The sequence below is a fragment of the Helianthus annuus genome, chromosome 6 (genome assembly GCF_002127325.2).
Source record: "Helianthus annuus cultivar XRQ/B chromosome 6, HanXRQr2.0-SUNRISE, whole genome shotgun sequence".
In the NCBI taxonomy this organism is placed as follows: Eukaryota; Viridiplantae; Streptophyta; class Magnoliopsida; order Asterales; family Asteraceae; genus Helianthus; species Helianthus annuus.
In genome coordinates, this window is record NC_035438.2 from 2,059,254 (window position 1) to 2,075,666 (window position 16,413).

Genomic DNA, 16,413 nt, shown 5'->3' on the forward strand with positions numbered 1-16,413 from the left:
TATATATCCGCCCCTGAACTAACTGATTTAGAAACTATATCAGAAATGGGTGTGCATATTGGTACACCATGTTTCCTATTTGCACACCAAACCCTAACAAACCCTACCTTTACCTACGCTGCGTATAACTCTATGCGCAGCGTATATAAGCCATGGGTTTCAGAGCCTTATCAGCAATCATTGCACAGAAAACAAGGGTTTATATACGTTGCGTATAGGGCTATACGCAGCGTATATAAACCATCAGAATTTTTGGGTCATTTTGGTAGGATTGAGGCATCAATTTTTCACAAAGTTTATATATGCTGCGTATAGAGCTATACGTAGCATATATAACCTTTCAGAATTTTTTTGGTCATTTGGTGTATTCGTGGTATAAATTCTCAACCGGTTCCAACGTTAATCGCTTAAAATATATAATTGTTAACGTTATACCGATAATATTATATACCGTTAAAATTTTTTGATAGACGTATATAAGGTTCGAATATATTATATTGTTAACGTTATACCGATAATATTATAAGTTTGTACATACAAACAAAAGATACAATATGACTGAATATAATATATACAATATAAGCATAAGTTTGTACATACAAACAAAAGTTATAATATATGACTAAATACTAAGGGTAGTCACATCACAAAAGATATACAATATAAGCATAAGTTTGATAGACGTATATACGATTCCAATACTAAATACATAACAAAAGATAAAATACTATGGCAGCGGATCCTTCTGCTCCCGCTGCTGCTGCTGCTCCTCTTGCTCATGCTGCTGATGCCATTCCGCAGGCGAAACGATGTGTCATCCACTCCACCACATACGTCAGCCTGTCAACATCGCGACGTAGCCGCTGATATGATGGGGCAGGACAGGGCCCAACATGTCGTGGGAACTGAGGCGCCCCGGGTGGTCCACGCGGCTGTGGTGGCTCCGGAATGTACATGTCCGGCTCATGCTCCAGCACCTCCAGATCGCGCGGGGGATATACCAGCTCGAACTGTGCCGGCAGCTGCATAGGCGCGTAAGGCTGGTCGTTCGCACCCTTAAACCGCTTCCCGCATGGGAGTTTTTTGGTAACTTGCATTCCCAATATCGTGTTCATCCCCATCTGTTTCAGCTGTATCGCCTTGCCTACACGCGGGTCAGTCTCCGGGTGATAGCCCAACGAAAGGGCTGTCACAGTGACGTAGGCGCCGCCGTACAATAATCTGCGCTTTTGTCGATGATGCGCGGAGGTGAAGTATTGCGCCAACCAATGTGCGAGAGCGCACGTCCTCTTATACAAGAGGCAATATAAGTAAAACAGGTCACCACTCGTACACCACTCCCGGCTCTTGTTTCAAGCGGTGATGGAAGTGGATATCATCTTGTGAAAATACCTGCACAAAAGGAAACCAGTCAGTAAATAATAATCAGACGACATCGACTAAATAATAAAAAAACAATATATTTTTGACTCGTTACAGATTTTGACGCGCGTAACGGACCTACGCTCGTAGCGGACGACGTCGACTAAATAATAAAAATACAACATATTTTTGACTCGTTACGGATTTCGACGCGCGTAACGGACCTACGCTCGTAACGGACGACATCGACTAAATAATAAAAAGATTATATATTTTTGACTCGTTATGGATTTCGACCGCGTACGTCCCTAACGAGCGTCGAAACTAAGATCGTCGTTAAAATATATTTTTTTATTTAGTCCAAGTCGAATCGTAAGGCGCGTAGGTCCCTAACGAGCATCCAAACTAAGATCGTCGTTAAAATAAGTCTAGACATTTATATTTATATACTATTAATTTGAAACATTTGTGTGCATGTTTTGTTGTAAGTTGTGATTAAATACTTGTACCTTAATCAAATATAGGTTGTAAGTTGTGCTTAAGTGGTTGTACCTTAATCAAATAATAATGGTTTCATTACCTTAGCAAATTCAATATGTTTTGTATGCATGTATGGTTGTAAATTGTACGTGCTTAAGTGGCTTTACCCTAATCAAATAATGGTTTCATTATCTTACAATATTCAATCGGTTTGATCCATTCAAAGTTGTGTTGTTTTATTTGTAAATTATTATTATTTATAATAATCTAATTAATTTAGCCAAAATCTTGTATAAATATAATTTGCAATATATTGATGCAATGGTTGTTGTAACGTATGCATTATGGTTTGTATAGTGGTAACGATATATATTATATATAGATTACGATGAACCTGTCAAACGCGAAAAAATAGACGCGCGTTCATCGTAACGCGCAAGTCCTAGATCAACGTGGTTATTTTATTCTATGTTTTACGTTTCGATTTAATTTCTTTGCATTAACACCGCAACTTCAGTGTTGGTGGTCGCTGACAGTAGTGTGGCATTAGTGTTCGTCCCTGCCGCAACGCGGGGGGTGTTTAATACTAGTTAATAATATTTTTGACTTTTGTTTGTGCAGCAACAAAAGCAATCGAATAGTGTAACTTCCATATGTGCACAAGTCTAAAATTCCATAAATTCATCAAGTGGGCTAAGCATAGCCGGCCCTGAGGGTGGGCGGGGAGGACCACCGGCCATGGCCCGATATCTTGAAGGGCACATTTTTTATGAAAAAAATCCGGTATGTATATGTAATATATTGTTTTAATATGGTACACGCATGCAAACACCAACATAGGCCCCCTAACAAAACTATTCTTATGGTTTAGATTAGTTATTAACTCCTTTGGCATTAGATTTAGACCTATAGTAAGCCTAATACCCAATTTCGTTAAGGCCCAAGGGCGCATTTCTTCGAGCTCGAACAGGGTATACGATTTCTCAGGGCCGGCCCTGGGGCTAAGATATAGAGCTTGGCTTATGTTAGACATCTTGTTTTAAGTCATCTACACCCGGCTAATTAGTCTATTTTTTGCATGATTATCAGTCCATATAATCTATTCTTGTAGTGCTATTTTCCTTTATTGTTCGGTCCAAATATATATGTTAATTAGTCTAATTTTTAGCATGATTATCAGTCATATAATCTATTCTTGTAGTGTTATTTTCCTTTATTGTTCCTTCCTTATATATAGAGGACTAAGTGTATTGTAATAAAATACAGAATTCATTATCTCTCAATTGTCATATGTAAAAACATAAGATAAGTCAAAATCAACACCTAAATTATATACTTGTTAGTTAACACAATGTAAGAATCACATGCGAAAAAACAGAATCTGAAATAAATCACCACAAGTTCGAATTCGACACAATTCGAGAAAATTCAAATTAAAACTAAGAGTAAAAGAAAGCATAAGTTGCCACAGTCACAATAAACATGTCACGATAACTGGACAAATATTTCATTGGCACCAACATGACAAGATGAAACTCAAACAAGGCTCACCAACAAGATCTTGAAGACAAGAGACAGAAAACCCTAAAGGGTTCCAGAAGAAAGGATCAAAACTGTCTTAGAGTAAGGTTTAGATGGCCCTGTGCAAGCCTGGTTGCTTTAACTAACTGTGTAGGACATGATAATGGAATGACTCTCTCAATCGCGTGAAAAATATGTCTATCCTCGCCACCAAATACCAATACATCACCCGATTCCAACAAAATCTCGTGTAACTTGTTTTCATCACTGTCGCGAAACAAAAATTCTACAGAGTCGCCAATGGCGATGGTAACCATGTTGGTTCAGGTCCCACAATACACTCACAATCACACTCTCACGTAAGTATGTATATTAGAGAATTGGTAGCTCAAAGATAAATGATAATATGCAGAAGGTTATACTATTCAATAAAACAAAGGCTTTAAATAGCCACAACATTACAAACGTGGGAATAATAAAACTAATAAAAAACTAATTCCTATCCTTAAGAATCGGTCAACTAAATAGACTACTTCTCTAATTAACCACATGCATATAATTCACCAACGTACAGGTCCTTATGAATCGGCCAAACCCCAACCAATCCAATATTAACAAAACGTTCAGATCCATAACCATCACCCGTGACCCGTATGTTGAACCGTAACCGACCCGATCAAGATTAATCCCAACATTCACCCCCTTAATCTTGATCCGGTTCTTTCTTTTGGCTTGTCTTCAGTCTTGCAAAACTTTCTTGATTCGAACCCGTTCTTGTTTGCTTGTCGAATCTTCTTGCTAACTTTCATGCTTTCTGAACTTGCTCTTTCTTTCTTGCTCAATCCAAGTTCAACTTTCTTGCTATTTGAATCATTAAGACTCAATCTTTCTACTTTCTACGAACCAATATGACTCGATTCTTGCTCTTGCTTCACGAACCACGCGGGCCCGGCCTTTCTCTTTCTTATGTGAACGCTTTCGGTCTCTCGTTCACGACTCGGTCTATTGTGAACTCTTTCGGTCTTTGTTCACAATTTTCGTCTTTCTTTCTTTCTTTCTCGGTCTACTTTGGTGCAAACCTACGGTCTTTGTCACACCCACGGTCTCCATCTCATGTGAACCTCTTCGGTCTCGGATTCACAATTCTGGCCTTTTGGTCTAAGCATTCTTCAAGAAACGCTTCTTTCGGTCTACGGTCTCTCACCGGTTTCTATTACTCCGGTGACGGTCTCGGTCTTCGCTGCGGTGTGCAGCCGGTCTTCTCGCCGACCTCAGTCTTCTCTTTCTCCCACCAGAATTAACATTCCGGCTGCGGTCTTTCAAGCCGTTCGGTCTGCACGGCGCGGTCTTCTCCGGTAACGGTCTTCCTCACGCCTACGGTCTTCCTGGCGAGTTCTTCGGTCTTTCTTTCAAGCCACCAATCAATTATGGCTTTGTTTTACTCGCCGGCATCGGTCTGCGAAATCGGTCTGCGAACTCTTTCTTTCGTCTCACCTTTCTTCGTTCTCTTCAGCCGTTACAGTTTAGAGGGCTGCACCCCCGTTTCCCCGAACACGACTCTCAAACCGGCTACACCGTCTTCACCCGCTCTGATACCAAATGTTGGTTCAGGTCCCACAATACACTCACAATCACACTCTCACGTAAGTATGTATATTAGAGAATTGGTAGCTCAAAGATAAATGATAATATGCAGAAGGTTATACTATTCAATAAAACAAAGGCTTTAAATAGCCACAACATTACAAACGTGGGAATAATAAAACTAATAAAAAACTAATTCCTATCCTTAAGAATCGGTCAACTAAATAGACTACTTCTCTAATTAACCACATGCATATAATTCACCAACGTACAGGTCCTTATGAATCGGCCAAACCCCAACCAATCCAATATTAACAAAACGTTCAGATCCATAACCATCACCCGTGACCCGTATGTTGAACCGTAACCGACCCGATCAAGATTAATCCCAACAAACCACAGGCAATCCTCTTTCGAGACTATCAAGGCTCTCATCGCAATCCTACAAAAAATTAACTCTACTTTTTCAGATAATTTACCTACAACTACAAACGGGTTATGATGATGTTAAGTCTCAATTATTCATTAACATAACAATAGCTATATCGTTTCTGGAATTAAGCATACATACATTTATAGGTATGTGCAAGTGAGAAGTAATTAACCTGATGAAGGCTAAGGCCAAGCGGACCGGATTTTGAATAGAAATTGACCACACAAACATCCGGGCACATTAAAGGAAGTTTGTCCTCATACAAAAGGAAGCGGACATCTTTAACTACGCTTTCAGCAAATAGAGAAAGATCATCGGGAATCGGTGGTGGTTCAGAACCATCACTCCGGTAAGGGTTGTCATACCTTGTAATTGGATCCCAGTTTCGACCAAAACACATCATATGCAGTGGAACTTTGGCTCCACTTGGCTGGTAAAAACCCCCATGATCCACACCCCACTTTTGACACATGTTCACAATCTCAACCTAAAACATTAGATAGATCTGGGTGGTCAACTACATGTAAAAGACCATTGCATGCATTGTTGTTGAAAAAAAAATTACCTGGCCCATGAGGTTGACGCAATTCTTTATGAGCATCATTCCTGATCCAAGAAGTTTACGTTCCGGCAATAGATTTCTCCACCTAGACCATGAAGATGTGCTCAAATAGGGGCTGATTAAACTAAACGGAGCTTCTGTTTCATCATCCTGAATGTCGGGAGGAGACGTGTTGGTGTTGGTGTTGGTGTTGGGATACCGCTTCTTCAACATTCCACTTAAACGGCCATGAATTGCGTCCTGCACCTTTGAATATGAAAATTAGTGTTACCATAATATATTAAAGCTGCTTCAAGTTAAACAGTTTTATTTATGAAATAAAAGTAAACACACATACACACTAAATGTTGGAGTAACATGAACATCTTTAGGGTTTTGTGTGTTGAAAGAACAACAGATTAGCGTCAAACAACATGAACAAAGGCAACATCTTTAAAAGTAAACATAGATTTTGGAGTAAAACTTAAACAAAAGACAAAAGATGAGGAGGTTTTGTGTGTGGAAAGAAGAACAAATCTAAGTTTGAAATAAAACTCAACAAAGCAAAATAAAGCATATGAATATATGATAGATGCTCACCCCAAAAGATGAAGACACTATGGGTCTGATTAGTCGGTGGTAGCAGCTAGAACGATTCAACATCATTGTTACTCTTTGACAAGAATGGCTGGCATGGTAATGACATAGCTTGAATATTTAGAACTCCCTGACCTAATAAGCCCAATCTCAAGCCCACCCACCATAAATATTTATATACATATTCGGTTAGACATTTTTTTTTTTTAAATTTCGGTCATTTTTGTGGGTTCAGAATCGACACACTCAATAGACACAATTTGGGACTCTTTTCTGTGTTTATTTCTCAACTCAAAATAACGATTACAAGGGGTGTTGGAAATGAGAATAGAATACTACAATTTATTATAAGAAAACATAAAAAAAAACATGCTAAATGAACCCATGTTCTCCCGTTTTTGTGGAACCAACCCAACTTTCACTTTCTAACTTTGACCTGTACTCACCCGAACCCATCAAGATTATCCAACAATATTATATGTAATTCTGTTAATTAGAAACACAATTCAACCATATAAAATGATCGAATTACCCTTCTAGCTAATAGAAAAAATGAACGTAGTTAACCCAGTGGACTAAAAATGGCAACGCTTGAAACTATTTGAACTAAAAAGGCAACGTTTCAAACCTTTAGACTAAACTGCCAAAATGACCCAAACCAGAGTGACTAAAATGACATTTAACTCTAAAATGATTTTCGATGTTTTATGTGTTTTAAATACACTTTAGCCAGGTTTGTTAAAACTTGTGTATGACTTTTTAAACAAAATAAACAGCAATAGAAATGAAATGAGTCAAATGCGTGGTGTGTTTCTTTTCGTGGTTTTTCTATTAAATTAAGAAAATTTAGCTATTCCACATGCTTTTGATGAGGCGAGGGGCTGCTTCTTACTTTATTTACGGGTTTGTGGCGGTCCAAAGCATCAGATTTGATTATCCACTCGACTATTTCTTTAGTTGGTCGAGATTTGATCGCTTGTGCTCTATCGTGCTCGGGGACAACAATAGCGTTTTGCTTTCGTATTCCCCCTTACGCTTAACGTAGCGAGGGTCAACGGAAGAATACCGGGTCAACAACCATGCAAAACGGGTGCACCTCGATATACATATGGTACTGCTTTGTTAGCAGCATTACTATTCAAAAGATGGTTCAACATAAATATTATGAGTGTTTTTATAAGCTAAGTCAAATAATGGTCAAAAGAAATGATTCATCATTGTTTTCAACAGTGACATGTTTATGCATAACAATCTACAAACTAAAGTGACCATGTTATAGCTAGGGCTGTTCAAAAAGCTCGTGGCTCGGAGCTCGCTCGAAGCTCGCTCGGATTTAGCTCGGAAAAAGCTCGCTCGATATGGCTCGGTTTAAAAGTGAGCCGAGCCGGCTCGGCTCGGTTAGAAAGTGAGCCTAGCTCGGCTCGGCTCGTAACGAGCCGAGTTGGCTCGGTTTGGCTCGCTTTGTAGCTCGGCTCGGTTTAGCTCGGATTATTTTACTTATAATAAATTTTAGTTTTATATACATTATAATATATTACAAAAAAAACTGATTACTATTTACATGTATATAGGTTTGTAATTTGATATCTATGGCATATTTGAAGGTTGATTACCATACTAATGAACTAATATTGTATTTCATTGAAATTAAAACTTATTTTGCGTTGTTGGACTTGATTTTGGTTTGTAATGTATTTGGTTGAACTTATTTTGAATATATTATTTTAAAGTATTGAATAATATTTTAGGCTACTGAATTTTAAGATGTTTATATTAGTATTTCTTTATAAAATCGAGCCAAACCAAGCCGAGCCAGCTCGGTTTAAAACCAAGCCGAGCCCGAGCTTAGATTTTCAGCTCGGTTTCAAAAACGAGCCGAGCCGAGCCAGCTCGGTTTATAATCGAGCCGAGCCCGAGCTTGGCCTGGCTCGGCTCGGCTCGGCTCATGAATAGCCCTAGTTATAGCCAAAATAATAAATAAGCAAATTTTTACCTTGACAATGGAATCCATTTGAGCAGCCACAATATGCCTTCCATAACAGCTTATAGCCACCACTACAGCATCATCATTCATTGGTAAAGTTCATAAACATAAATTACAAACCAAAAACATAAACACAGATGATAAGATGATCAAATAAAGTCTATCTAAAGTTAAAAAAAAAACTACTGATTTTTGTTAGAAGTATTATTATTATTATTATTATTATTAAACTTTAGATATGTTTATATTAATTCGAACATATATGTAATCATGATATGTAATTAGGATGATAAGCGGGTTTGGTTTAAACTTAACTGCAGGAGCAGTTACTCGCCCAAAATTAACCGCCAAAACAGTGGTTTAAATAGTTGATTGCCGGCAAATCATTTCGGTTATCAAGACAATTTTACCGCAACTGAAATTGTCCACAAACCATTCGTTTTTTCTGCACATTTTGTTTCGTTTACTTTCTACACATTTACACAATGGAAATCAAGTCTGGAGAATCATTCAAAACTTCCGCTGCATGTGAACTGGATTTCCAACAATTTTATGGTTTCAAATAATAAATGCACCTGACCAGAAACCTCTGTTGTTTGATACACCCAAAACTTAACATCATGACCTGTACTTTCAGTCACAAAACCACCATCATCTGGTGTGAACAATTGATTGAACCGAACCCGTATGAGCTTTCACTACAACTGAATTACCACTTTTAATCTCAATAATTTCAAGGCTGCCATATTTTTGTACCTTTGACAACAACATACTTATTACCAAAAACAACTTAAATCCCGTATCAATGACAAAGCAACGAACCCATATGAGCTGTCACTACTTCAACAGGGAATACCAATCGTTTGTCTATATATTGCGTTTGTTGGTTTGGATCAGGCAAATATTGAAATTATCAAAGAAAAACAGAGAAGAAATGAAGTCGAATGTAATCTTTATTGCTGAATGCTTAAAGCTTATGAAATGATTACAGTAATTTCGACTGATTTGGAATTGAAAGTGATAAAAAAACTGAACAATAAAACTGACTTAAATAATAAAAAATGCAACAAACTTCAGCATATTATTCAGTCCAATCAGTTCCATTATTTTGTGATTCCAACGTTAACTTTTCAACGTGCACCTCCTGCGAACTCGGTCTTGTTGCAACGTTTATTTTCAGCAGAGTTAGTCAACACTAAACCAACATTCTCCCCCGTAGTGTTGACATCTTCGTGCAGGTCCTTCACTCCGATAAGACTCACCATTTCAGCAAATTTCACCCGTGCCAACGCTTTTGTCAATATATCTGCTTTCTGTAGATTACCACTCACGTGTTCGATGCACACTTGTTCTCGTTCAACACACCCACGTATGAAGTGATGTTTAGTGTCGATATGTTTGCTTCTCCCGTGGAAGACGGGGTTTTTCATCAACTCGATAGCAGATTCATTATCGACAAACAGTTTCACAACCTGTGCCTTTTCTCCCATTAAATCACTAATCAAATTCCTTAACCATAATGCTTGACAAGCCGCCGACGTTGCTGCCATAAACTCGGCTTCACAAGAGCTTAAAGCAACCGTCTTTTGTTTATGTGAACACCAAGTGATCATATTATTTGAGTAATAAAATGCCATACCAGTCATGCCTCGACGGTCTTCAACATCAGTACCGAAACTACTGTTATAGTACCCAAACAATCTGCCATCTCCCCCTTTATCGTACTTCAGCCCGTAACCCGTTGTACCTCGAACATATCTCAGAATTTGTTTGACCGCTGCAAAATGACTTTGCTTTGGGGACTGCATAAACTTGCTCACAACCCCGACTGAGTAACTAAGATCTGGCCGAGTATGAATCAAATAGCGGAGGCTTCCAATTATCTTTCTGTACATGATTGGATCAACACTCTCTCCCTCTTCATCTTTTGTCAACTGCGGTTTTGGAATCATAGGAAACGCCGTAGCATTACACGTTGACATACCTGCCATCTCTAGAATCTTCTTCGCGTACGCCTCCTGTTTGATTAAGATTCCTGTCTTGGTTTGTTCAACCTCAATACCAAGGTAGTATGATAATTTCCCCATGTCACTCATGTCAAAAACCATCTTCATCCTTTTCTTAAATTCGCGAACTTTTTCTTCGTTTGACCCGGTTACAATCAGGTCATCAACGTACACACCTACAATAAGTATAGAGTCTGGTTCATGTACCTTGTAAACCGCTTGTTCGTGCACACATCTGCTAAAACCAAGTTCTTTGAGTGCTTTATCCAACCGGGCATTCCACGCTCGTGGTGCCTGTCTTAGACCGTAGAGAGCCTTGTGTAGGCGGTACACCATTCTTTCTTTTCCCTTAACCTCAAAGCCGCTTGGTTGTGTCACATACACTTCTTCCTTAAGATCGCCATTAAGGAATGCCGACTTGACATCAAGATGATGCACAACCGAATTCTCATTTGCTGCGATCGCTAGAAGGAGTCTAATCGTTTCCAAGCGAGCAACGGGTGCGAAGGCATCTTCAAAATCAACTCCCTTCTGTTGTACATAACCCTTAGCTACCAGACGTGCTTTATGTTTTGTGACATTCCCGTTAGCATCCTTCTTCAATTTAAATACCTTTATCGAAAGATATGCTTCGGACACTTGTCTTTCGAAAAGATTCCTTTATCGAAAGATATGCTTCGGACTTCGAAGGATGGGTCGAAGGATAATAATCTTTCGAGCCTTCCTTAATCGAAAGATAGTCTTTCGAGGTCGAAGGATATCTTTCGAGAGGTTCTGACACACAGACACAAAGTGATGGGTTGGTGAAAAGGTGACAGGTTGGTAAGTCAACTTTCGGCAAAAGGAGGTAAGGTCTGACACAGATTTCTACCAACTTTGAAATGACCTGAAAGTTTACCAAATATGGACAATCTTATCCACACAGTCCGGTGACCGGAATAGTTACCGGAGTATGCCGGAAATCACCAAAACACTCAAAAACAAGTTTCTAAGTTACCCAACCCCACTTTAAACATTCCCGGTTAGTTTAGACACGTTTTTACTCAAAGAAAATGCAAGAAACTAAGTAAAAACAGGTGCAAAACCAAGTGTTTCAACACACCAAAACTTGTAAAAACCCGGTTTTAAACAAGGTAAAGAGCGAGGCTCTGATACCACTTGTAGGTCCCTTTTCTCGGAGGATCGAGAACAAACCTAAACCTTGTTATACAAACCTACTAGCGAGTGCGGAATCCAAGCTAGCAAGCAAACCGAGTTAGTAGCAAGTAGAGAAACAAACACACAAGTTCACCGATTAACACAACTTGTATTAATGCAATGAGGGTTCGGTTACAAGCTCAATGTTTACAGAAATGTTCTATAAACTCTCAAAGTGTGTGAGTGTTTCGGACAGAATGCTCTCTGCTGTGTGTCTCTCTGATGTGCAAATGACAGAACTTACTCACACATACACTGCATGGGTATATATATACCCAGCTCATGATGCCAGATCGAAGGATCCGATAGATGGTCCGAAGGATCATCTATCGAGGATAAGTTGTTCGAATCATCAGCATTGACCTCGAAGGATCATCCTTCGAGGTCTAACAATCGAACTATATCATTCGTGCACCTCGAAGGATCAACAGAATCCTTCGAGAAGCTATCCTTCGATCAGAACATCTTTCAATATACAAACTGTTGTCCAAGTCAAACCGGAGGATGGTTGACTTGGTCAACTTACAACACAAATCAGGACATCGTTACATACAGACCGAATACAGACAAAGTACAGACACAAGTGCACCAACAAACTCCCCCTTGGCTGTAGCTTTGTCTTTATCTTCTATAGCTGTAGACTCGTCTTGAACTTCGACGGTCTTTGGTCTTCGAGTTATCAAAACTCTGATGTCCTTTCAAGTTTTCAATGTCGGAGGATCTTCAAAGTCTTCACGTCTTGAAAGCAGAGAGTGTATCAACAAACTACCCATATCATGTAGGAAGTGTGTTGACAAACTCCCCCTTAACATAAGCTCCCCCTTGAGTTATGCTTGTGAAAAGACTTTATCTTTATGAAGTGAGATCCTTGTGGTGTTGATGATGGCCAACGGCAACTCGATCATTTTCATCACTTGAGCGCCTTCTCGTCGTGTCTTCATTCCAGAGCTTGTCATCGACTATGTTCTTCCAGCCTTTAGAATCTGCACATGCAAGAAATCTAAACGCGTAATGAGAACAACTGCTTGGAATATAGTATAAACAAATGACACACGAATGACCATGTCACAAACAAACACCGTCCGACAGTTTGAAAGTTTAATAAATTTGCCAATTTTAGCCTTTTAACTTTCAAACATGCAAATTTTTTACCGTTTATGAAGATTTAGTCAATTCGGTTTTCAGTCAGGTTTCAGGTAACGAAGACTTGAGCTCCAACATCGTACGATCGAAAATAAAGCAGAAATAAAATCTTTTTGGCTTTTATAAAGTTTATATTAAAACACTCCTAAAATCTTTTTGGTATTTTTGAAAGTAAAAGACAACAATTTAAAATCCTTTGAGTGTTATCAAACGACATCACCGCTAATGTCGTGCTGATATGCACCAAACGACGAAACTGTTTAAAAGAAATAATAAAAGTTAAGCAGTAAATAAATAAATATATACAAACATTCTTTTTGCGAGTTTCGAGGGTAAGAGAATCATATCAGTATACGGTCATGCCAAAACACTCTTGTTGTTCAGTTAGTTAACATTAAGATAAGCATCCTATAACAATTATCGGTATTGTTGTCCACTTAAGCTCAACTTATCAGATGTAATCATGGCGAGGGGATACGTTAAGGTATTTTTTATACTTACCGACCGGTGTTCATCCACATCACGACACATTCCCGTATCAAGGTATGCACGAGGGTTCATCTTACCGGTGAGTATACCGATTATCATCTGTTTGACCGTATAAATTGTGAGATACTCACTTATTTTGATTTGAAAACAAGTCCTATGTGATATAATCACTTATTGATGAGGAACTTGATTTTCATATGCATGAGGGCACAGGTGCAAGTCCGTGAACAGGTCAGTACTTCCGTACAGCAGAGAGACGAACTTGACACCCGGAAAAATATGATATTTTATCACTTATTTGATTTGGACATGTGATTGTTTATCACTTATTGAGGTCGAATGCAGTATGTATATATGTACACGTATGTATAGTATCATGGAAGATCTAGACTTGCGTCCCCGTTATTTTTCGGTAAAAGATACAACCATGATACCCAGATGATAAGCAGCATAAAGACCGAATATCTCAGAACCTCGGCAATCTATCAAACGAAATTTCGGTACTAAGACCATATGCCAATGAATGGTTCCCACCTGGTCTTCAGTCGATTAAGATTTATATCACCCTGCACACTTTAAAATGATTGTGAGCCTACCGATACATCTTATATAGAGCTGCTTATCGTTTTTCATTTAAGGTTTTAAAGAGGTTTGAATAGACCACTGATGTACTATCATTTTCTCTTTTGCTCGCCAGGAAACTCATTTTTGTTTTTCTATTGTTTTTGTGTTTTTGAAATTTTTCGATGTTTTTGGATTTTCAGATTTTGGATTTACTCCCCCTAAAATCAATAAACTAAGATAAATTTAAAAACACACAAAGATATTTACAAAAATGATTTTCCGATGTTGGTTTTACTCTTGCTTGACCTTAATGCCGTTTACCAATAATAAGAAATCAAATCTAGATTTGTCAAAAGCTTTGGTAAATAAGTCGGCACGTTGGTCATCGGTGTGGACCTTAACAACATCGATTAGCCTTTTCTCAAAGCAATCACGTATGAAGTGATATTTGATTTCGATGTGTTTGGTCTTTGAATGCTGCACAGGATTTCTAGTGATATCTAAAGCAGCAGAATTATCAACGTAAATAGGAGTAGTTAGGAATTCAAAACCGTAGTCCCGCATTTGTTGTTGGATCCAAAGAACTTGGGAGCAACAACTTGAGGCAGCAATGTATTCAGCTTCGCATGTTGATGTAGCGACACACGTCTGCTTCTTGCACTGCCATGTAACTAGGCGATTTCCTAAGAACTGACATCCAGCCGTTGTGGATTTACCGTCGATTTTGCATCCGCCAAAATCAGAATCACTGAAAGCTACCAATTCAAAGTTATTATCCCTAGGGTACCACAGACCGGTGTCAGGGTACGCCTTCAAATAACGAAAAATCCTTTTAACAGCAGCAAGATGTGAGGCCTTCGGGTTAACTTGATATCTGGCAAGCAGGCATGTTGGGTACATTATGTCTGGCCTTGATGCTGTGAGGTACATAAGAGATCCGATCATAGCGCGATAGTTTGAGGGACTAACAGCTTCTCCCTTCAAATCTGGAGTAATTCCGTGATTAGTTGGCAATGGGGTACCAATGGGCGTTGCATCTGACATCTGGAACCGGCTCAAGATGTCACCAACATATTTAGTCTGATGGATGAATATCCCAGACTCTGTTTGTTGTACTTGTAGGCCCAAGAAGAAAGTCATTTCCCCCATAGCACTCATCTCGAATTTATCCTGCATAATGCGCTCGAATTCCCTACACAAGACATCATTAGTAGAACCAAAAATAATGTCATCAACGTATACCTGTACCAGAAGAAGATCTCCATCTTGTTCTTTGATGAAAAGAGTACAGTCGATAAGCCCTCTACGAAAACCGTTTTCCAGCAGATAGTGAGATAAGGTTGCATACCAAGCTCGCGGTGCTTGATGAAGACCATAAAGAGCTTTGTTGAGCAACCAAACCCGATCGGGATGGATAGGATCTTCAAAACCTGGAGGCTGTTCGACGTATACCTCTTCTTCAACCACACCATGTAAAAATGCACTTTTCACGTCCATCTGATAAACCTTGAATCCTTTGAAGGACGCATAGGCTAGAAAGATTCGAATTGCTTCGAGACGTGCCACTGGTGCATAGACTTCGTTGTAGTCGATCCCTTCAGTCTGACGAAAACCCTGAACGACCAAACGTGCTTTGTTTCGGATAACAACTCCGCGGTCATCCTTTTTGCATTTGAAAACCCAACGGGTACCAATCTTCTTGTATCCAGCAGGTTTCTCTACTAGTTTCCAGACACCCAGCTTCTGGAATTGTTGCAGTTCTTCCTGCATTGCTTCAACCCAAGCGCTATCTTTCAAGGCTTCTTTCCATGTTCTTGGTTCTTCCTGTGAGACATAACACGCGAAGGACCAGTCGTTTTGTTGCCCGGATTCTCGAATAGCTGCATACAAGCCTGCATTGTTGTTGTTTCGCAACATGTTTCTTGTTTGAACGCCACTTTGCACATTTCCAATGATGTTTTGTTGAGGATGGGTATTATGAATCCTTGTTTCTGGATTATCTGGAACTGGAACATTTATACCCAGGTTGTTAAGATTAAGATCAACAACCAATTCAAGACCCGGAATTGACGAAGAGGATGATGCCGTAGTCTCAGCTGTTCTATGTGTATCCACTGGAGGAGTACCCTCTGAAGTACCATGAACTGCTGTTGTAGGAGCTTCTTGATCTGCATCTAGAAATTCATCATCCTCTGAAGATTCGTTCAATTCGTTTGCATCATGAAAATCCTCATTGTTGAGAGTATTATTGTTCACCGAAGAAGATGGTTCTTGATTAACAAGAATTGGACGAACCACCGGTGAAACTGTTGCATTGTCACTCTCGAAAAACATCCTAGCCGCAGCATTTTCTTCAACGGCTTCAACATTGATCGAATTGAAAAAGTCATCATACTCAAACATCCAAGGTTGACCCGGATTTTTGACTGGCAAGGTGTGCCTTTGTACTCTGACCTCAGACCATTCCTCGACCCTTTTAGTCTCTAGATTCCAGACTCGTAAGTTAGGGGTG

The 16,413-nt window shown here is 39.2% G+C and overlaps 1 protein-coding gene across 2 annotated transcripts in view; it reads right to left on the reverse strand.

Moving 5' to 3' along the window:
- Positions 1 to 6,635, reverse strand: part of LOC110864344 (alpha-ketoglutarate-dependent dioxygenase abh1) — a 44,003-nt gene extending 37,368 nt beyond the window's left edge. The window contains exons 1-2 of one of the 2 annotated variants that reach the window (XM_022113391.2): positions 6,522 to 6,635; positions 5,946 to 6,182 (exon numbers count right to left, since the gene is read on the reverse strand). In XM_022113391.2, the coding sequence (XP_021969083.1) occupies positions 5,946 to 6,182; positions 6,522 to 6,587 (303 nt within the window). In that variant the 5' untranslated portion in view covers positions 6,588 to 6,635. Of the gene's footprint in view, positions 1 to 5,945; positions 6,189 to 6,521 lie in introns of both variants that reach the window. The other variant, XM_022113390.2, reaches the window with a different exon arrangement.
- Positions 6,636 to 16,413: the final 9,778 nt, after the last annotated feature.